The sequence below is a fragment of the Melospiza georgiana genome, chromosome 2 (genome assembly GCF_028018845.1).
Source record: "Melospiza georgiana isolate bMelGeo1 chromosome 2, bMelGeo1.pri, whole genome shotgun sequence".
Classification (NCBI taxonomy): Eukaryota; Metazoa; Chordata; class Aves; order Passeriformes; family Passerellidae; genus Melospiza; species Melospiza georgiana.
The window spans coordinates 98,284,635-98,309,091 of record NC_080431.1 but is presented as its reverse complement, the minus strand read 5'-3'; the positions used below and the strand labels follow the sequence as shown (position 1 = coordinate 98,309,091).

Here is a 24,457-nt window from a genome sequence, read left to right as displayed (position 1 = left end):
TGTCATATACTTTGAGAACAACAAATTAAAATGAGGTTATTTTTTGCATGACCACACTAACAGCTATGTCTTATTCACCTAATGGTCTTGTAGGAAGTTGGATTTATAGCAATAAAACCAATAAACAAGAGAACTCTTTATATAGCAGAGTATCTTCATTGTCGTTGAAAGTTCCTGAAAAGACATGTAAAGGCAAGAAGAAAAAATAATAAATTTATGTATCTAAGACATCATTTTCCTACTTTGTCATGAATATGTAGCAATTTTCAGTTTGTCACTGAGATGTTACATGCATGACTTTAATAAATAAAAGTGCATGTACATATTCTGTGATATTACTGGAGTGAACATATTAATGTGATTATTTTTAATATCAGGGATAAAATACAAATAATTCCTAAGATAATATCAACTTAAAAAAACAATTTGAGTAAAATAAAAGGAAATATGATCGCTTTGTAGTAAAGAAATTCAGTTCTGAGCCTTTTTCTTATTTCTGGCTAAATAATCATTTTCCCACAAAAATGCAAAGATGCTATTTAGACAGCAAAATTATTCATATATGTTAAAGATTCAGATTCTAATTAATATTTGATTTCAAAATTGTATTGTAATAAATTTCAAAAGTTCTCATAATTGGCCTCCACTGATAGTATTTGGGTTGATGGTTTTGTTTTCTTTTTGATCTTACATAGGATTGTTTTTAAGGAATAATTTTGAGACTTGTGTTGATTGGCCTACTTAGGCTTCAAATTTTATTTATGGGAGAATGCATCAGCCACAGTGACATGCACAAATCTGTCTGTTCACAGCTAAAAATGTGCATCAGTGGATTTTAAGTACTTTAATTCCTAGATAGAAATATAATCCAATGGATTAGACGTCTGAACTGTTCAGAACATTTTCTGTTTATTCCATTCTCTTGCTCTGGTGAGTCTCCTTTATTGCTTCCTGCCTCTTGCATTCCTGTTTGTTCAGCTTAGTGTCAGTAGGAAAGCAAATTCTATAAGAAGGACTTTTTCTAGAATGCTCTTTGGCCTAATGTTTGGGACACTCTTCAGTAGCGTAGGAAATGGCATTTCAGTTCCTATGTGGCTGAGCAGAACAGAGAATCAGAGAAAGAGAGCTTATCTTTTATTTTCTGACACCCATCTCAGCTTCCATTGATGACTGTAGAAGTTCATGCAATGGATAACAGACAATGGAAATAGAAGAATGGAATTCAGTTTATTCAGCAGAGGTACTGGGTCAATTATGCATTCCATGGCTTCACTCAGAAAGACAATTTAATGGAATGACTGGAATTTTCTTGGAAATATCAGGAAAATACAGAAATCTGATATTTATAATGCATTCAATTGATATGCTAGAGATGTCCCTCTCTATCTGCCTGGGTTTTGTTTAGTGGTTGGTGGGTTTTTTTGTAAGATTAATTTGAGCTCTACTTTATGTGAATATAGAGGTCCCATTATGTTGTTTCACAATCCACATATTATTTATGTTGCTTTGAAAAGATCCCTGACTCAACTATTTCCACCAATCTACCCCAGTTGACCCCTTTTTTGTTTTTTGCATTAGTACTCCATTACTTTGGCAATTGTATACTGGGCTTGTCTTTGGATTTTGCCTTATGATGTTGCAAAAGGAACTACATTCTCTGCCAAAGTAAAATAAAACAGCTAGGCTGATGTAGGTGAAATACTGCCTATTTACATCAGTAAAAAATTTGGACAAATTTTCAGCCATTTATGTTACAAATTTTATTAAGGAATGCAAGTTATTGACACTTTATCAGATGATGAACCAAAGCCCCAGTGCAATCAGTAATTATAATAGCCACTAATTTACCCACGCAGGGTGTTGGTCTGAGGCTTTGAATCCATGAAGAATACCTGCTGGCAATGTTCAGCCAAATGGTGATTTCTAGCAGAGGGATTTCCCACCAGGGCAGTTTGTCAGTGCAGCTGTTCATCATTATTTACAGTCGGCGACTCTGCGGCCTCCATCTTTTACATAAAATGAAATGTGCATTATTCTCCCCTCAGAAACATTGCTAAACATCCAGAAAGTCTTTGTGCCATCTATAAGTTCTGAACATGAATCATGAGGGATTTCTATTTCAGTTTTAAAAATCATGGAACTTTTCTATACAAAATCAAATGAAATATACAAATTGAAATAAGTCAGCATTTAAACTTTAAATTGCCCTTAAGCTTAAAGTGAAATGTGTATTAATTTCTAAGAAAAGGTTGCTTCTTATTCATTAAAATAAAATATTAAGCATTATGAAGAAGAAATCTTCAGTTTACACACTCATGTTCACACCTATTTTTCATTTTTATTGCAATGAACTGTTGAAGTTTTAAGTGTGGCTTTCAAATACGACTTATGAGTATTTATTATTCATCTCAGCATTTGAACAATATTCCAACTCAAAACAGTTTTGAGTAATTTACTGCTGTGAAAATTGAGAAAAATATGACACAATATAGTAAAATGATCAAATAAACTTCTTGGAAACTGAAAATGGTTCTTTGGGCTGTGACACGAAAAAATGGCGAGACTAAAGTAACATCTAAAATGGATATATAGATATTACTTCCTCCCCACCACCCTCTAGAGTATTTTACATAAAGAGATCTTCTACTGATTGTTCTAATACATAAAATGCCTTCATAACCATATCAAAATATTCTAAGTCAAATACATTGCATGATTTTTTATAAACATAGTGGGTAAAATCCTGACCTGACAGAAAACAACAAGAGAATGTTTCTGTGTACTAAATAAAACCTACTTAAAATCTACTGAAGTTAGATGTATCTACTGAAATGGTGCTATTGCTACTGTTAATACTAGTACTATTTAAACTGTAGCATTTTGGTACTAGATACACAGATTTCCCTTATAACAGAAAATTGAAATTGCTAACTTAAGGATGCATGATTCATGCACAATGCATTCTAGATATTGGCAGGAAAAAATATTGGTATTTCTCACAAACACTAAGCATCATTAAATTCTCCTGATCTTCAGAGATGTAAGTGCTGTAAATGCTACCTTTTTTATATTTTTGTGAGATTTGAAAGCGCAGATCTTTTTTGTGTATAAACTTTATAAAGTTTGCTGTATGAGTTCCTCTAATAATTTAGTCAGACGTTCATCTTTTAGATTATCTATTTTCCAAGACCGAAATTCTAATTTCTTTTTGTGCTTTGTATCCTTCTGTATAAGACTTTGACTCACAATATTCTTAGGGAAGACAGGCAATGTAATTTTTCATAGTTACTACAGAATTGATAGAGAATCTTTTGAAAAAGTGGACAGACTTATTTTTTCTTCTTTTGTTTCTCTAAGCAGGAATTTTTTTGTTGGTTTTGGTTTTGGAGGGTGGGTTTGTTTCTTTGTGGAGGGTTTTTTGTTTATGTTTCAGGGTTTTTGTCTTTTTTTTTTTAATCTGTTTTGGTTAGTTGATTTGGATTTTTTCTGAGTTTGTGTGTATGTTTGGTTTTTTTTCCTTTGGGATTTGGGTGGGGATTTAGGAGGAGGGGTGGTGGTGTTGCTTTTTTGGGGGGCATGGTGTTATTTTCTTTTTTTGTAATCCTAGTGAGTAGTCTTAATATATGCTAAGGAATGTGGCTAGGCTTCGGTGGTGTCAGATATTTGTGGTCCCTTTAGATAGCACTTGCCTTTAGGATTAATAACATTTTATTCCTGTGGGACTTACAGAAATGATACCTGACCCTGCTAGAAAATGCACAGCCACACAGCGTTAGCTTTCTGTCTCCTAAAATCTTATTTTAGACGGGCAGTCACAGGCTAATGAAAGGATGATAGCATAGGCACATGGTGAAAGGAGTAATGGATGATAATTTATTTGAAGAGAAGTCATTCTTAGGATGGTATTCTGGTGGAAAGAGGTAAGAAATAGACAAAGGATGATAGCTGAAGGGAATGTGCTAAAGGAAGGACAGACAAGAAAAATGAAAATGGGGCAGAAAATTTACAAAAATACATAAAAATCTCATTCAAAAACTCATAATTTACATGCCAAAATTTGGTTTCTACATATCTGCTTCTACTAATCTGATTTCTTTATTGTCTCTGCTCTCCTAGAATAAGACTAAGGCCAAGGACAAGCCCCCAGGACAGGGTTGGCCCTCCTGGCTGCCCGGGCACTGCTAATTCATATTTAGCTTTCTGTTGATCAGGACCCCCAAGTCCCTTTCTGCAGCATTGCTCTCCAGCCTCTCTTTTCCCAGTCTGTACATCCAGGGTTGCCCCATACCAAGTGCACAGTCTGGCACTTCCCTTGTAAAGCTTATGGTTGGTGATTGCCCAGGTCTCTAATTTGTTATGGACTGTCTGCAGGGCCTCCCTGCCTGCCTTTGAGGGAGTCAGCACCTCCTCCCAGTATTGTACTGCCTGTGAACTCAGTATCCCTTCAAGTCTGGCAGCCAGGTCATGAAGATGAAGAGCACAGGGCTGAGGATGGGGCCCTGTGGAACCCTGCTAGTGGCAGGTCACCAGTCTGTCACCCCATTCGCTGTAACACTTTGTGCCTGACCTGTGGCCAATTGCTCATCCATCTCATGATGAGAAAGATACAAGTTCTTTGTTCTCATAGCAGTAAGATATGTACTTTTTTTTTTTTTTCAATTATGAATGATTTAATAAATTTAAGTTTTTCTCATGTAATTTTTCTTCTCTTTTTAAAAGAGAAGCAATTCCTCTAAAAGTTACAAGTAATTCATTTTTATAAGATATCAAGTACACAGTTAAAGAGGCTGAAAGACTTTGCTATTTCTCTTATTTGCATAAATCTTTTCAGAAAAAGATATAATAATTATTAATCTATAGGAGGCTTCTAAGAGTCTCCTGTGGAAAAAGAGTTTTAGATAGATAATATGAGAATACAATAATAGCACTCTCACCATAAATTTTTTAAAAGTCTTGCCAATGTTACATTCATTTAATCTTTGGTATAATCTAGGTTTGTGTAACAATTTCACTCTGAGAGCACAATACTACAGTGAATCAGAGGGCATTGTTAATGCTTTGTTTTCTGTGGAAGTCAGTTAAATATAGAAATAATCTGGCCATGAGTATTTGTGAGGGATTAGGCAGCAAATAAAGTGGGAATTGAAATAAGCATTTTTACCAGAGAAAATAAGTAAAGCAAGAACAAAATGATTTTAAGCTTAAAGACCTCTAATAGTGGATATGGAATAGAGTCCAAATGTCCTTACTGTTAAGTGTGAATATTATTCTCTAGTGTCAGTTAAGACTTGAATGAGAAATGTTGCTGATAATTACCTGGGTACACAGTATAAATAATTTTCTAGCATTGAGCATAGCAGATTTACCAGCAATCTCAGAAAATAATCTATTTCCTTCAGTAAAATTTATTTCCAGGTTTCAAACGCATGAAAGAATTTTTTGGACAAATTTGTACTCCTGTCTTCAAGAGTGAGACAAGTTGTATTGATATAGGAGTAAATCTAAAGTGAAGGCAAAAAACCCTACAACTGTAAAGGAATACAACTTTTCAGCTTTATATATATATATATATATATATATATATATATATATATATATATTTTTTTTTTTTTTTTTTTTTTTAAACTTCCAGTTCTTCTCTTACATTGTCCAGTACAGGAGTTTGTGAGAGCTCTGAAGATCCTGTATAAAACCCATTGTATAAATTGTACGTTTATAACTGCAGATGCTCATACAGCACTCATGTATTTTCACTCTACCATCAGCTTCAGAAATTTTAAGAATCTAGTAGCAATCCCTTGCTGTTAACTGCAGCACAGAAGAACAAAAACAAAGGCTAATAACCCTTATGACATCTAAGAAAATGGGCAGAGCTGTCATTAGGCAGTCTCCATTGACTGACTACAGGAAAAAGCTAGATGATAAGATTCAGCAATGTCCTTAACATCAGTAAAGCTAGATGAAGAGGAATCCTATTCTTAAAATCTTCCCTGAAGTTTCTAAGTTTGGTTAAACTCTATAATACCTTAATACCTTTGTTCGAGCTTAGGTAGACACATCACTTTTATCACTCTGAGCTTTTTGAGGCCCACTGTAGAGAAGAGAATTCAGCTCTGTGTCCTCATTGCTTGCTGCCCTGTGTGTGTTCAGAGTGCATGCATAAGAAAAGTCATAAGCAGAAACGGATGGTAAAAGTCTGAAAAAAAGACAGCCAATGAAGACATAGTGTTTCCAATCTGTTTGTCACTTTCTACAACAGAAATGCTGGAAATAAAACATAAATTACTTCCCCAAATAACTGGGAACACATCAAAACTATATTCAGAGTTTTAACAGACTCATGTTTTTCAATATTCAGGGCAAGAAATTACTTTTCCAGTCTTAATGGGGCTTTGAACTGACATTGACATTTTGATGCATGATGTTTAGTTTTTCTTGATTCCTGTGTCTTCTGTTGAGAGCTGAAGAGCTATTTAAAATTTTTGGTGCTCTACATAATGCCATAGAACAATCTGTTAAAGCTCTAATTTCATCTTTTAATGGAATATTCCTGTGCTAATAATATGATAATTCTTTATCAATAGATAATTCTATGTAGTCCCCTTGCATAGTTCATATTACCAAAACTTATGGTCCTTAAATTTTTTATTCTCAATTCTAAATGAAACTCTCATTTGTTTTAAGGAAGTTTATCCTGAATGAAAACTACTGCATCTGTTATTTTGTTTATTTTATCCCAGTCTTATTGAGTCAATGGGCATCTTTGTAGGGACTTGCATGGATGTGGAATTTATGCCACTGAAGAGCACCCTTTCAGTGAAGCTTGAGAGAATGGGGCTCACTTCCAAAGGTTTACAGACTTAGCCCTGATCTTAGATTTATTCACAAAAGGATAAAAGGATCCCAAGTTCAGTTTTGTCATGTTGCACAGTTATGTCTCATTGCTTTTTCTGTAATAGAGGGATGATTACAGTTTCTCTCACAAAATGCTCAACTTATCTGTCTGAAGTCAAGAGACAAAATTTAAAGTAGGTAAGTATTTATATTAATGGCTAACTGCTATTTTTCAAATCCCTATTCAGGTACAGCCTAATCCTTTAAGAAGCAAGATCTCTTTCAGTTCTCAATATAAAGCTATTCACTGAGAGGGTTTCCTGGATCATTTTAGTAATACTCAGAAAGTAGCCTTCATGGGAATAACTGGGAAGGGGGGAGAGAGAGACAGAGAGACATGTGAAAAAACATACATGAAAGGCCACTAAAAGCTGTCCAATGACAGTGTCTATTGCCTCAAAGTCCACTTTATAGTATCCTATCTCATCTTGACTTCTACAACTTTTTGAGATTAAAAGCAAATTAAATCATGATGATTAAAATTATACATTTTGTAATTTAAGTGATGTTTTAATACTACTGTGGATGAGAGGAAGTTATTCCATGTTCTCCCCTTTACCCATAACTCAGATCTGGAAGATAAATAATTTATTGTTGTTTACCACTCATGAGGAGTAGTTTTGCAAGAATTTTTCCCTGGAATTTTGAGGGGTATAGTCCTCATCTATAATGGAATCTGTACAAAACCCTCATTGCGTTGTTAATTATACTTTTGTTTGATGTACTTGTACTTATTTCTCTTGCCAAGTTTGTTTCCAAATTGTTGATTTTATAGTGACCTTCCCATTGACTCCCCTCTGTTTAGGGCTGATCATGGCAACTTAGTAATATCACAAATATCTTTATGTAAAATATAAAATACATTTTATGGAAGAGATAATCACTATATATGTATATATAACATATATTACTGTATTCTGCTTTGGTATATTATGATTGAAGTATTTCTTTGAAATTTTCATTTAATACTAATATTACTTTTTATGAACTTTCAAGTTTGGGTCATTTTCTCAGAAATAATTCTCATTCTTTAACTCCTGTGATCTCATTTACCTACCTGTGAAACTTTTTAGACTGGCAAAGTTTACTCTGGAAGGAATGTTGTGCTGTGCTGCTTCCCCTGAGGTCTGATAGATTTGGTCACTGCCAGACACAATTTGGTTACTGCAGACACTTAAAATGCTGGTTAAAAATTAATTATTTTTTCTCTTTTCTTCATTTCATAACATGTCTCTACATCTCTTGGTTCTTTGAAAGAGTTGAAATCAAGTTTAACATACAGATTTGAACCATATTATTTTTTAAGTGATTCACATTTGTAGTCTATCTGTCTTCATAATGGTGCCTTGTTTAAATTAAATTATTATTTTTATGTTTTAAGTTCTTTTTCTCAAAAAATCTACTAGAAAAGGGTAAATTTCTGTGTGAAATAGTTTTGTTTGCCTCAGTGGCTGGAGGAACATATAAATATGAACATTCATAGCATATCAATTATATATTTATTAATTCTGGTATATTCATGGCTCAGTAGCAACACAAAATGTGTTACAGTGTTTCTATTAATAAAAATTACTGATGTGAAAGGAATATGGAATTCTATTCCCCTCCTCCAATCACCCTGAAATGTGTTAAAAACCTAGTCTATCAATTTTTTCTCTTTTTTTCTCAGAATATGATAAATATTTTATAAAAATTGAGTCTTCATTAGAAGAAGATAATCCTCAAGTACACTTGTGGTAACCCAGCATCCGTGTAGAGAACACTAGGAAAACTGGGTTAGCTGTAGTATGCATTCAGAGGAAATCATAGGCAAATATCCACTTTGTTATGAAACCTAAAATTTTCCTTCTAGATGGAATTACTGGGTTTTTTGTTGCTGTAATGAAAAGGGAACATCTTTCGAAGATTTTGAGAGAAGCACAGCTTCTTATAGAACTGTTGATTTAATGGCATAACGCAAGGTAGCTGAACTGCCATCCTAAACAACGACAAGATGAATGACTAAACTGTTCTGTTTTGTTGTATAGCTGATTGGAAGTTGCCATATGAAAATCACTGTTTTATTATAGACCAAAAGCAGTGCCCATTCACAGCATTGTGATCATCTGTCTCTGTTTCTGGAAGTGAAACTGAATATATTCCAGTGGCTGGCCTCTGGTATAATCAATAGTAGAAGGGAAGGGAAGGGAAATATGGTCAGGAAAAAATAGCTTAAAATGAAAGAGTTGCATGTTAATAGAAAGATGGAAGGGAAAGAAGAATTCTTTCTTGTAAGAAAAGAAGGTTTCGTCTAAAATTGTAAATCAATGTAAAAAATTGAAATACTTAATTAAGGGGTCAAATCTGATGAGGGATTTCTTATGCTATAACTTTGCCTAATGCTGCCAATCTTAATTCTCACTCTAAGGATATTCCCCAGCAACTGATGCTGGTGAGTTCATAGTTAGCTATACCATTCAGTAGTTATACACAGGGCTTTATATGTACTTTTTAATGGTTCTGCAGCAATTTAAAATTAATCATCTCTTGGTCACAGACTAGAATATAAACTTCACTTTCCTTCTTTATTGGTGGATTGAAAGATAATCTCTGTGTGTTGAAAATGTGATAGTATAGTCATAATATTTTCAAAGTTGCCTTTCAGTAGGCAGTGGTGGTTTTTTATGGAATAAAATACTTCCTCACATAGATTTTGTGCTACTAGATCTGTTCTTAGAAGGATTATATCAACATCATGTGCTCACCTTCAGATTAAAGTATCAACAATACTTGTTCTTTTGAAAAAGCCTTCCATGTTTATATCTCATTTGAATTTGTCTCAGTTTAGCTTACTGCCTTTTTGTTGTTGTTTTTGAGACTTTTTTTTTGCCAAATAAGTGAGTTTTTGTGATCATAAATGTATTTTTACATTGAAATTAAGTTCTATCTCAATCTTTTTGCAAAAACCTCTGCAGACTTGTATTCCAAAATCTAAAGAATGCAATTTCATTATATGTGTATGCCTTAAATGAGGTAGATGCCTGTAGGTAACCTCAAGATTGAAGAGATATCTAAAGATCTAACTCAACTCTCTACACTGACAGTATTTGAAACTAAGAGAGACAAATCTTACTTTTTTCTGTTCTCCTAAAATCCTGAATTTTTTGGCTCTTTCTTTATCCACACTGTTAATCTCTTAAAATAAAAACCTCAGAATGGATTACAGTGTTCCTCATAGGGATGAAGTCATCTCTCTTTTCTTACAAACTGCTTCCTCCTTAAATATCCAAAGATAGCACTGGTTTATCACACTGGAATCTTCTCTTCAGTTGCTCTAAAAAATTCCCCAGCCCCTTGGGACTTTTCTAGTCATTGATTTGTAGGTTACTGCCCATTGCTCCTCTCACATTCACATACTTTCCAAAGCTATGGCTTCCATTCCATGCTCCTGTGTAAATCTGTTTTTTGCTCTGGATAAAGAATTTTTTTATCAAGGAAAAAGAGCAGAATACTAAGTGTATTTGTAGCTTGCTGCCTGCATGTTTCATCCCCTTTAGATCAGTAATCTGTAAGATTTATCATCTGTGATTTTCTATTTACTTTCATTAATGAAAATATTTGCTTTGCAACATGCTGAATTAGAACTGGAAGTCATATTCTTCTTTATTCCATTATTAATTCTAAAAGTGGCTTTCTGTGCCTTGGGTTTTCAGTTTCTCTACTTGAGTTTCTTCATTTGCAAAACAAGAGTAATCTTATTTTCTTACTTTCAGAGGCAGGGCTCCAATAAATTACCATGACATGAAAGAAAATCAAAATGAAGCAAAACCAAACAGAAGAAAAATAAACAAATAAAAACCCCAACAAGACAAACAAAAATCCAAAATATTGGGAAGAGATAAGAGGTGAAAAGAAGGCAGGACAGAGTGAGATAAATGTAATCCTATCACAGAAATTGCTCCGTAGACCTACAGTTAGCAAAGGCTAGTTTGACTAGAGAGCATTTATACACAGCTGTAAGTCTCTGCCACACCTTTTTCATCAGTTCCTTTTCCAGAAGAGCAAAGCTGTAGGAATTCATGCTCCTGTACTTACTGTAACCTTAATTATCTGAGCAGTAACAAAAGGAACATTGACATAGACTTCTGGTAATTTAAGACAAAATCCCTTTATATTATTCTGTCAAAAAAAAAAAAATCTGTCAGGTTTTTTTTTTTTAACCCAACTTCACACAATCTATTTCACTTGATATGAAATTAGTCTTAGGTTCTAAAATTTGGTGTAAACGTGTTTTTTTTTTACTTCCAAATTATGAAATTAGAAAGTTGTGAGCCTGGAAGTACAAGGCAACTTGACACTCAGATTTCTATCCCTCTGTGTAGCTCAAAAATTCTATTAAAAGGAATGGATGTGACCTCAAGTTTAAGACCCTAGAAGCAATAACAATGGTGCACTAACAAGAAAGTAAAAATTCTCAGCTCATCCTTTGAAAATGAAGAGCCTTGTATCCAACTATTTTCTCATTGTAATGAAGACTGTATATATTGAGATTTATGCTTTTTAGGGGGTATTTTGAATACTTGTGTGGGTTTGTGTGTTTGTGAATGTGTATGTTAAATATTTCAGAACAAGAAAACATTAATAATATGCTGAACTTCTGTCCAGGAGGTTGGGTATTTTCCTGATTCTCAGATGCTATGTTTGGTATCAAACTAAACACAAAAAATATATCTGCACTGATGTTATGTTCCTAAAGCTCTTTCTCAGGAGGATATTGATGCAATTAAAAATCTTGGATAAAAATAGAGGAAAAAAAAATAAAAACTGTGAAAGGGCTGAATGACCCACTTAGAAACATATTTGGTGACCTGCCATGAAATAGTTAGAGGATGAAAAAGGCACCGTAAAAAATTCTGCATCCTGTTGGGAGCCCTGATATCTTCAGTAAGAATATCAGTACAAAGACTTGTTGTCACAAACAGACAAATAGTGCTTGTGAGTCATTCCTTTGGTTCCAAAATAGCACGCAAGCAAAATTGTCTCTGTTCATAGTGCAATAAATTCAGCAAATGGTGACAACTCACCAGCTTACATAAAAGAACAGGCTAGCCAGGGCAAGTTAAAAGTTTTATTAATTGTTAGGTAAAATACCAATTGCCACAAACTGTTTTACTTCTATTAATGTATTCTGTATATATTTGCACTGCAAAAGCAAAGCCCTCTGAATGTTACAAACTGTGCAGAGCTAAAACGAGTTTTCTAAAAATAGTGTGAAAATTATGTATAAAGAACATATTCTATAGTAAGCAGTGCTGGAAATCCTTTCTGGAAAGTTTAATTTAGATGTATATAGTCATGTTGGGATTTTTATTTGGTAGCACTGCCTTTTGGTTACTTGTGTTTGATGAGATGTTGAACCCAAACACTATCTCTGTGGTCCTTGAGGATGCCTGACTTCATATTTAGTATCTATTCTACAAAAGTAGTGTTTATTAGTAAGGCAGTCGATGGAGAAAGAAAGGCAGCTCTGGAGACCATAGGAAAGACTGACTTTTCCTTAGTCAAGTTTTTCCTAATTAAGACAAAGCAACCATCCTGCAGGAGGCAGACACTGCTGGGAGCCTTCCCCTTAGGAGCTGGTGAAGCTTGCATTCAGGAGCAGGCAGTGTGAAAAACAGGTATTTCTCATCTTATCTTGATAGTGTTCATACAAGATGTAGAAATCTATTTTACGAACTTACTCCTCCCCAAAAGAGATATTCCAATTGAGGATAGAATTTATCTTTCTGGTGAACTAGAGTGACTTCTGGTGAGGTTAGAAAAATCATAGGGCCATAAAACAAAGAGGCAAAAGGAAGCTGTGTGCAAAAATAATTAAAAATTTAAGAGAAGGGTAAATAAAACCTAAACAAATAATTTAAAACTAAACAAATAATTTTATTTTATTTATGTTTCATTTGCATTATTATTAAATTCCCGTGGGAAAAGACAGCAAACCAACACTGTGAGACAGCCCAGAAAGTAGATTCTGAAGCTTTCCCCCATACAGAAATTTTTTTTGTTACATTTACTTTTCTAGCAATAAATATCATTTAGTGGGTTGAAATGTTTGACAAAAGACAGATTTGTGTTTTTCAGATTGTATTTAATGAACACTAAATACACACACACGTGTGCTCGTGTGTTTATATGTGTATAAAAATTCCACTGGAGACTAATATGTAGATAAACATAGGGGGAAAAAAAGTGCAGTTCAAATTAAAAAGAAGTGAGGGAATTACAATTTCTGTGTAATACCCAGAAATTATGAAGTTCTGTGAACGTATGTGAAATAATAAGTTAATCTATTAATTTTCACTTGATGATGACCATTTTAAATCAGATCAGATTTGGAGAAACTGTATTTCTTTAAAATTATAAATTTTAAATTGGAAAACACAACTTTAGATAATTGTGTGAGTTGCATGGATGCAAGATGCATGGATGCAAGATGCTTTGAGTCATATTTATGTCCAAATAAAACCAGACCAGTAAGTAAAGCTAGAATTTTGATTGCTATAGTTTGTTGTTTTCTCTTTAGTCTAGTGAATGGACATAATAATCCATTTCAAAAAAAGCAGGTGAGATGCTTTGAATGTAAAAGACAGACCATAACATCCTGCTGGAGTTGTAGGTATCTTCAGCAAGAATGTTTTTCTTGTCACAAGCAATGGTAACAAAAAAGAGCAAAGAAGGTTAAAGAAAATACTAGAATAAAGAATTATTTTAATCTCTGATTGCTTTGTTTGTTCATGTGTATTAGTTATATAAAATAACCTTCTGATCTGTATCTAGGCAACATGAAATTGCTCCATTTTAATAGTAAGGTATGAATGTAAATAATCATTTTAATAGGCACATACTGTAGAAGAAATAAATTACTGGTTTACCCTTCTGCAAAAGGTAAAGAGAAGCAAAAATTGCATTTTTTTGAATAAAGATTCAACAATAACTAGATTTAATAAAACCTTTCAACAAAGTACACACTTAAATATGAACAAGTGCTTTCAATTTGTGTCTAATGATGTAACTTGAAGAAACTTTTCTACACAGTCACCCTCACTTTTGCTTTTCTTCACTGGGAGAAATAATTTCATTTCTATCAATGCTTTACCTAGACAGACGAGAAACAGTGACTTCTGGGAATCCAAATATGAAAATTAATTCCCAGTGCTTCCACCCCCCCAGTTTATTTAACACTTCACAGCATCGTATTGTATTTCTTGTCAGTATTCTTTAGAAGCAGGATAGAATGAAACGGAACAAAAAATGTTGTGTCTGGTCATTCCTAAATATTCTTCCTTCTGCTGAACATTAATCTAGGGACAGATAACATCCAGCAGAAGTGCTTTTGGTGTGGTTAATGCTTTTTTTCATTAACTCTCAGAGAACTGAGAGTCTTAATTTGAGGATTATGTTCTTGTATACATGATAATAGAGAGAAATATGAAGTATGAAGATGCAGAAACCAGCCCGAAGAGCTCAGCCAAAACTGCAGAATGTGAATTCCTAGCCCTCAGAACTGTTTTCTAAAGAAGTGATTATTTCTATTACATTCACTTGTTGAAAATAATAAATAGAAAATTATTGGTTCTATAACACTATTTTGAAACACTCAAAACATGAATACTTAGCAGTGTCTAACGTTTTTTTTCTCCACAATAACATCTGTTTCATAACCAGAAGAATTCAGGAGGAAGACAACAAAGTCCATATACTCAGCATTTATATTTCATAAAATAAGATTAATGTGTGCAAATCCAGAAGCAATTTGGCCTTTTCAGTATATTTAATACATCTTTTAGAACTGTCTCTCTTAGTCTTTTGCTATGTTAAACAATTTGAAAGCATCCAAATCATTCTAGGAAATAAATATTTTTGGCTTTATAAACAAATTAAATCAAAGCTTTTCAGGCATCTCAGATACATCTGCTACGAAGAATCATTTCAGAAGATCTGTCTTTTTCTCACTGGAGTAACCAAAGTAAAGTCTGGATACAGTCATATTACCAGATTATAAAATGCATCCACATTTTCTTTTGCTGCACATTGATTTCTTTCTTCAACACTTATGCCTTCTACTGATGGTTGGTAATTGTCATATTCTTACAACAACTTTGCTAGAATTTGAGTCCTGAGACCTCTTAGCTTTGCTTGTTTTGTAGAGAATCTCAGTTGCCTTCAAACACATTGAGGATCATTTGGAGCAGAAATTAGCAGAGGCTCAATTTTTAGTAGTGATATATTGAGTGCAGGTGAATCAAGAGTGTTTGCTGCTCTAATGCATGTCAGCTACGGCCAGGAGAGCTGGACTGATTCCACAGGAATAAGATTCATCTGGGAGATTTTGACAGCATGTTTCAGTTTCCTAACAGAAGGAGTAGCACAAATTACCAAAGCACGGGAGCTGCTGTCACAGCCTCACCCAGCCCTGACAGACAGCAGCGCTTTGTGCAGCCATCCCCCTGACCTGCTCTGCTTCCCAAGCGGCTTCTCTGCAATTTCCATCCTTCTTGTACTTTCTTTAGAGTAGTAACTGATCACCTTATCACCTTCTTCCCTGCTCTTTCCACACCACCCTGCAGGATTGGAAGGTGAGTCTGACACCCTTCTGCAGGTGCCTCCCTTGCACCCCTGGTGGCACATATTGGGAGGAGCTGAGGTGGAGCTTGTCATGCCCTTAAAGATAATTCCTGTTAAACTCTTCGTGTCCTGTGAAGAGTGATTGCTTAGTGGCTGATTAGAGTAAGGCTGTGACTCGGTGCTTTAATTTGGCTTCTGGAAAAGGTGGTGGTTTTTTGGTTTTTCTTTCTCTTTCTCTCTTCTGTCTATAACAGAAGATTTTCTGGAGACTAATCTTCCTTTACAAAAGTTCACCCCTGTGAGTAGAGTCTCCCTACAATTCATATCTCTGTCTGAGATGCCAAATGATTGATAATGTGAATATTTTATAGCAACTGATTTAGGACTGAATTAGTTTGCTTTTGAAATGTGTTGTTTTGAGTACGACAGCAATAAGCACTGGGGAGACAAGGTGGAGGGTATCCCCAAAAATCCTATCTGACACTTGGAAATTGTCACTTCATCATTTCCAGTGGTTTCCCAGAAATCACCAAAACTTAATCCATCCTGGAGAAAAAATTAAGAGCTAGAGCACAATTTGGAGATACTTAGAAATCCCAAAAACTGTTCTAAAGACAATTCTAGCTTATTCTCTCTATTCAAGTATTCTTTATTCAAGTTTTCTCACATGGTCTGCAAATCACTACATGCATGTGTAAACAAAAACAGTGTAATAACTGAAACCATCACTATTAGCTGAACAAAGGGTATCCTGAGGCTCATAAAAAACCCCCAAACCAATAAAAAGGATAATAGTAATTCATTACTGTTAACCTTTACATTGATTTAGTGCTATAAAGCATATATTATTAATCAGAGAAACACAGAAGAAAGCACCAAAACCCAAACCCAAGAATAAATATATTAGTGAGGAAAATCCCACATTAGCTGAAACATTAAATTAAACAAATCTAATCAACATTTCCTTTTCTAAATTATAAATGTAATAATTGAAAATCTAATTCCTCCCTAAGGGCCATAAGTAATTCCATTAGGAAGCTGTTATATACCACTTAAGGAAGTTTGTGTGATGCCTATGAAATGGTAGATATACTACCACAAACTCAGCTATCAACAAGTGACTCGTTAAAATGTTTAAAATTTAAATGTTGGTTCTTTCATCTTATTTTAAGGAATAACTTTAACTCCCTTGTTTTACAACTTTTAAAATTAAATTACATCCCCAATGACATGACAAATAACATACAAAGACAATTGGAGCTCTGGAATTTGTTTTGTCTTTCTGCTTAAGGAAAGGCCATGGAAAAGTACTGGGGAAAACAGCTACTAATACAATAGGTGTCAGTTATAAATATAAGTGGAATAATACAAAGAACATATAAAAACAAGGCAAAACCCAAATGGCATCACTTTAGAAGTGGAGATTGTGCCATAGGTGTAGAATACTGTACTGGGAGAGGTAGGAATTAAGATTCCTAACGTGGGAATTAAGGATTGAATTAAGTTTCTTCAGAGCAGCCCATATGATGCTGTGGTTTGTGTCTCTTACTAATGTAGTCCTGATAACAGACTTATGTTGTGGTTGTTGCTGAACTGTGCTTACACAGATCCAAGGTTTTTTATTTTTCCCATGCTGCCTAGAGACAATGAGTTGGAGGCTGACAAGAGTTTGGGAGGGTGAGCAAGGAGCAGGACAGTGGACCCACATTGACCCAGCAGATGTCCCACGGTGTATCATCACACAGAGGACACAATGCCAGAGGAAGAAGTGGGGTGGGTCTGACTTCCAAGTAGCTGTTGTTCAGACACTGGCAAGGCTTCACTCTGCTTTTGGGAGGTGTCAAATGTCATTCTTTCCTTTAGTTACTTTTTTCCCGTTTCTTTCACTTATTGTGCTTTGTCTCAATCTGCAATTTTTCTTGTGCTTGTTTTTTGTATTTCCTCATCTGAGAAGAAAGAGTGTGTAACTGCATTAGTCCTTCATAGGTAGTCATGGCATATATTTCTTTTTCAATGCCTTTGGATTTGACTGTCTAGATCAGTGATTATGAAATATTTTCAAATCGTAGGCTGATGACACCAGATATTTATTAGTCTTTCCTTTAACACACACACACTTTTTTTTTTTTTTTTAGCAATAACATTCCCAGACCTGTTAATTTGCTGCTAATCAAGCTGTTAACAGTAATCTTTTTTACTGAACCTGCTGTTTTATTGATTGTATATTATACAATGGCAGGTTAACTTGTGAATGTTCAGTTAAATGGTAGGTAAGAAGACAGTAGATCGGTAAATGTGCTCTGAAATGTTTGATGCTGTCATCATCATTTATCATATTTTTTAAAAAAATCTACATTTTTAATGATTGGCAAAATCTTCTTCAGTGACACTTCCTATAGAGTTATGTGCTTCTCATCATGAATAATAACAATAGAATTGAATAATGTGCATATCTTAAATCTCTAATATTTTAGATAATATTCATTGGCCTAACCTCGTTGCACAATAGCTTCAGAGCATTTTACAATGAACAAGGCAAATTTAAGAGCAGTTTAAGTTTAATCTACTAATTTCCATTAGATTCCTTAAAAACATTTTATTGTAGAATATCATAATGGCTTGACTGAAGGAAACTGTTGATCTCCCTGGTGTTCCGATAAATTTATGTTAAGAAGCTTTTCCCAGTTTAGAAATATGCATAAAAGTAGGTTTTAAATCTTGCTAAAATGTATCCTGTTGTCTTTTCTCATTCTTTTAGTGCTAAGTGTTCTTATGCACATTTATTATCCAGAACATTTTCAAAAGACTTTTATATATTTCAGAGTTTTCCTGTATTGTAAAAAAGCAGATTTTATGTTTCAGTACTGAATCAATATAGAAACAAATAATAATCTCACCTCACCATCACTGACCTATTATTTTGTACTGCATGTAGTAATGAGATTATCTTTCTAAACAAACAGATTTATGCTTTACCTTCCCAATAGAAGTAATTGAAAAGAATCCATCAAGGCAGAATCAGAAGAGACTGTTTTCTTAAGCCCAAGCTAGAAAACTGAATTAAAATCACCCCTGTACTTTAGCATAATCTATACCCTCATATAAAAACTGTAAGATGAGTTATCTTCACTGCTTGTTTCTCCTAATTTACCATAATCTGAGTTAAAATTTAAATGAGTGCTACTTGCAGCTGGATATGGTAAATAGCCAGAGCATGCAGAAATTCCCTTTTATGACCACTGCCTTAGAATCACACACTATCCTACTTCTTAAGTTTCTGAGTATTAAAACATTTGATTTGGCAGAGAACCTGCAAGTTTCAAACCAATTTGCAGCTGGAGGAAAGGCATTGTTGTTTTGCTTTCAGGATGAAGATGTCTCTGTGTAACATTATTTCTGCACAGACCCATACATAGACAGTTGGGAGCCCACTCTTCTTTTTTTTTTTTTTGGCTATAGGTAAAAATTTCAGGTGCAGCTGTGATGCTTACTCAGCTTTGCATATGCCAGTCATGCTGCAGGATTTTGGGTTTTTTTCTGCTAAACCTGTGCCAAGGACACCATCTCTCTATCTTGCATCTCACCAGCTTTTCAGTAATGTTGACATCATACTGTTAATGGACATAGAGTCAAAAAAACCCAAAAAATATATAGTTATATTGATTCCAACAACGATATCATCCAGCTAAACATCCTCCCTCCTAACACTATTGGGGATGTTTGGGAATGGTAAGGGAAGGGCAAGTGTAGGACATTTATAGGATAGTTCCCTCTAATGCTTCTCTATTCTCCAACTATTTATATTTCAGGGTCTTCCTGAGCAAGCTGTAGTCTCTATTTTCTCAATAATCCCCAGTGATTTTTACTTGGCATTTGAATTGGTCCAGTTTTACAGTGGTAAATATGTTAGGTACAGACAAAATCTATTAGAAAATATGAAGGCACTGCTGTATGCTTGCCATTTGCTCTTTGCTTTGAAATGGCCCAACTCTGGTATTTCACAAATGTAAACAAAAAAGACATGACTGTACTCTGAAGCACAGTCTCCAGTATCTTATTTATATTGCTTATGTCATAGTTCTGATCAGTTGCTGTACAAATCAATCTTTGTATGTCACCTGACAAACAAACTGCAGCAGGCTATTGGACAGCAACATGAAAATTATGAAAATATCAATTTTATATTATGAAAATACCAGAAAATGAAGCAGAGGCTTTAAAAAAAGGACTTAAATAGATCAAAATGCACTAACTTGTTGATTTTCTACAGATTTCCCAGTGATTAATTTCTTGTTGTGACATCTTGGCTGTTTATTATTTCTTACTAAGTTCGGAATTTTTTTTGTCTGAGGGCTGTTCCTCACAAATGAAACATTTTGTTTTTAAGAAAACCTCTGAAGGGCAGAAGTTGAAGCAAAAGTACTTCATTTACAAAGAAAAGTATGTTTCATTTCAAGATATACTTTCAGAATTGATTGTAGTACCTAGTAAAATTAATGATAGAATCAAGTTTCATTTTTCATTATTTATATTTTCCCTTCTTAAATAGAAAAGAAATCAAATACAATTGATTGAAGTTCTGATTTTATTTAAATCTGAGAGTCAGTGAAGTTTACCAGTAGCAAAATGTATTTGTAAGTTTTGATGCCATTTTGAGCCAGTAATATAATACCAGATTTCACCAAGGCAACTTCATCTGTTTGCACTGGGAAACAGTCCCCCAACTTGGGGGTTGGAAAGGAGGGAGAGAGAGAGGGGAAAAGGCACAAACCAGCAGAGTAATATTCACAGTTGAAATTCAGGCTTTCAGACAGCTATGAAATTGATTTTGTATGTATTAGGCCCATGGGGCCAAAATATGAAGATAAAGAATGGACTTTTCCTGCAGTGATGTAGTATTGGGTATTGCCGTGTGCAAAATGTCAAAGGGAAGTTGTGTAATTTATTTTTTTAAATAATTTAAAAAGAATGACAAAGTAGGTCATATAAATTTGAAAATGAAAATTACTGCCAGATTGCAGTTATCTTGGTCATTTTATTTATCTCTAAGGGTGAAATCATAGTTCTCAGATAATAATTTGCAATCTTTAACATAATGGTGCAGGGGTTTTCTCCATTGCCTTTTTTTCTTCCTAAATCTGTGTGTGTTAAATTGAACTCCTGTGGTTTGGAAAATATGATTTTTATCCTGACCATGGTTACATTATTGTTTTAATTCACATCAAGAGTGTATTTCCACAGAAAACCTCAGTACTGTCACCGCTCCTTGCACATTGTTTCACATTGCAGAGAGTTAATTACAGCTTGGGCTCTTCCAGGTGAGCTTCAGCTGGAAGATGTCCTGCCCCTTATGTCCATAAGAAGTCATTCATTCAGCCCATGGACCAGGCAATAGCTTGGTCATGGTAAAATAAAGGGCATGAAATGTGTACAGTGGAGAGGCAGTCCACCCATTTCTTTAGACTGACTCTTGAAGGTCTGCCAGCCATACTGGGGATGTGTAGGCATGGCCTCCAACCACTAGACAAGGCTGGAGCTGAGCAAAATTAAACCCTTTGGGTGGATTTTATGGATATTTTTTCTTCTACTTGTCCCAGTGGGTCTCTGCATAGCATTTTAGTAGTAATGGGGAAATATCACCACTAGTATGTTGGGGCTTGGTATCACAGTAAGATTTCTGTAGCATATGGGAAAACCAACCATAAAGATAAAGCTAGGGATTTTTTTTTGTCTAAGTGTGATCTAAAGGAGCTTTGTGTGTAGCTTTGTGTATTCACTGTGTTATCAAAACAGTGCAAGTGACAGCATGTGGCTTTTGAGTAGCATTTTTAAAGGTTGTAGAAAGGAAAATTCCCAGCAATGTCCATTTGCAATCTATGCTCCATCATGATTTCTATCTAGTAGTCTAAAACGAAAGAATTTTACTTGAATGCTTTTCTTCATAGAGTCAGAGAAAAATAACAGTTATTTCAGGAACTTCAGTTTAAAGAAGCATTTTTTTTTCTCTTCACTGAAGCAATATAGAAAAATGCCAAAAAACCCTTAGTGTTGTGTATATCTGGACAAATAGTTACTATTTGCCTGAATTTCTTCAAATAGCTTTGAAAAAATATTTTGATCTGGTACTCAGAGCACGAAAGAAAATATACCCTTGGCAAGAAAAGACAGATTTATGAATTCAGTTTTTGTAATGTGGGGCTGACTCTTTGCCATGGTGATTAGTTTTTAAATTAAGAAAATTTGTTCTTGCAATTAATGAGAATCAGCAGACAACTGTGGAAACAGAAAAAAAAATACTTCATCTTTTGAACATTAGATATTCATTGACTGCAGCTTTACCAAGTTCACCTTTTAGAACATTTGGTAAGAATTCAAAATTAAGAAGTTCAAACAGCTTTAGTTTGATGCTGCTAGTAGAACTAAAACTGGTTTAGGCTCTGAATATTAATTACCATCCTGCTTTAAAGGTTACAACCCTTCCTTTATCCAATGGATGTCATAGTTCTGATTGAATAAAGCCTTAATTATAGAGTATTATAAAATATTGCAGTGAGCTACAGCAACAAAGCCAGCAAGTGGATTATTCTTTCTTTGGCAGGCTTATAAAGATAATAAAGGCATGTGAAAAAGAAGAAAAACACATCTGTTAAAAAAATAAATTGAGACAATTATGGATTAAGAGTGTTTATTTTTTCTCCATTTGCACAGAAGAGAAAAAAAGGTTACTGCCATTCTTATGACTGTGCTTTCCATTAGTAGAGGCTTTTTAAATGAAAAAGCTTTATCATGTTACTTAGCAATATGGATATGATTTGAATTGTGCTTCGTCCATTATGTGAATACCTTCCTTCATGTGTATTTTGATTTTTCCTATAAACAAAAAAATTATTACAGCCAATGCAAAGAGATCTGTTCCCCTTTACCAAAGCCTGGGAAATGTACTTCAAAGTCTTTTTTTCCCTAGGGACCTAGGACTCACCTTCCAGTCAGGAGCATGGAAGTCTTGTTACAGCAGGCTCACATGGTTTATGATAACAGACTCTTTCATTTCCAACTGCACCACATCATAAATCTTCTGTGTCCTGGGTCCCCCTTCTAGCAAATATTTCTCAACTGATAATTAGCTGGAAAAAACTTGCCAAGCGATTTCCTTGTTTTGTCTTTGACAGCTGTCACTGGTGCCTAAATCAGTAATGTCCATCTGAAAACTTCCATATGCTGTAAGGTATTTCTAATAGACTTCTGACTTTGCAGTTGTCTAACAGGAAAAGCTGTCTAACAGCAAAGGGAGTTAAAGAAAGGACTGTGAGTACACAACTCAATGTGGTAATTTGGACATAGCACAGGTCTTAACTGTGAATGATAGGCAGCAGGGATAACTGCAATGTTTCACCTTAGCTGGTTTCAAAAAACCAACATTAATCTCAATCCTAATCTTATGGTCATTTTGTTTGCAGTTGCAAGACAAGCAGCAAACATGCCATGTTTTTTTTCTAGAATCTGGTAACCACAGCACAGGAACAAAAAACAGCAGCACGAGTTTTCCTGCAATTTCCAAAGAGAAAGACAAGACCTGATTTGTTCAGATAAAGTCTCCCCACCAAAGGCTATGTTGTCATGGATTTACTTGCTTTCTTCCTAATAAACATCCTCTGTGAAACTGAAATGTAATTTTTTTTCTCCTAGGCTTTTTCATATTCTTTTTTTCTGTTTACTTCAGCCTTCTTTTTTCTGTTTCGCAGTACATTTATCCATATCACAAGTACAGAAATTTAAAGAGCTATGTAGTTTAGGACAATTTTGGTAAGAAGTATTTAAAATAATGTGTTAGAGAGTTTTGTTCTCAGTCATAGACTGGCTATCTCACATCTTTGTCCAAAAACAATTTCCTAAGATTTTGCACCCGACTCACATCCTAGTTATAAAATATTTAAATTGTCTTTCTGTATTGTTGCATTGTTACAGAAACATTTCAATAGGAAAATAGTGATTCCTCATAAATGGGATCTCTGAAGTAGGGAAAAAAAATCAAGCAAAACAGCATACAGAATTTCTCTGCTTGCTCAGGAGACATTTAACTAGGACTGTGACCTTTAAAAAGAAGAAGAAAAAAAAAGCACAGAAGATGAAAAGATGGGAAGATGTGTTGTGAATATGTAGATACCCTGTAGCTAACTCTGTATCTGGTGAACTAAAATTATGGGGTTTTGCCTTATAGGTTTTTTAAGTACTGGGGACCAAGCTGCAAAAGGCAATTATGGATTGCTTGACCAAATCCAAGCTTTACGTTGGATTGAAGAAAATATTGGATCTTTTGGAGGAGACCCGAAGAGAGTTACTATTTTTGGATCTGGGGCAGGAGCTTCCTGTGTCAGTCTCCTGACACTCTCCCACTATTCAGAAGGTAACAATCCTCCAGGCAAAGTACTTTTTTTTCTTCTTTGTTTTTTTTAATGTTAAAATGTAATGAAAGGGCCAAACAAGGTAGGCTGAATTAGAATTACATGAGGTCTGCAATTTTTGTAAAATACCTACTAGATAGAATTCTAGCTTTGTATTAGTCAACATAAATATGTTAATAAGAAAACTAAATACTATTACAGCATTAACCTCATGCAACAAATGCCATGGGCAATATACTTTTTCTAGCTTTATTAACAGCTTCCACTGGCTCTTCTGTCAAAGAATTTGCCCTAATTAAAATGGAAAAGAGCAATGACCTTTTTGATTTTTTGTACACTCTTGGCTGCACTTCCAGCATGTATGTAGATGCTTTCCTTACATAGTAAAAATATAACAAAGCCTTAATAAAAACTGTGTTTAACTCCCCACAAGTACTATGTGATCCCACACAGTGTTCTTCAGATTTTGGTAAGAAAGCTGTGGGATTTCTACCCTAAGCAACTCACCCTCCAAAAACCCCAAACCCAAACTCCAAGAATGCACTGCACCAGTACTGAAC

At 34.5% G+C, this 24,457-nt stretch overlaps 1 protein-coding gene across 2 annotated transcripts in view; it reads left to right on the top strand.

Moving 5' to 3' along the window:
- Positions 1 to 24,457, top strand: part of NLGN4X (neuroligin 4 X-linked) — a 162,049-nt gene that overhangs the window by 121,812 nt on the left and 15,780 nt on the right. For both annotated transcript variants that reach the window (XM_058042814.1, XM_058042805.1), the window contains one exon: positions 23,714 to 23,899. In XM_058042814.1, coding sequence (XP_057898797.1) covers positions 23,714 to 23,899 — 186 coding nt within the window. The remainder of the gene's footprint in view (positions 1 to 23,713; positions 23,900 to 24,457) is intronic.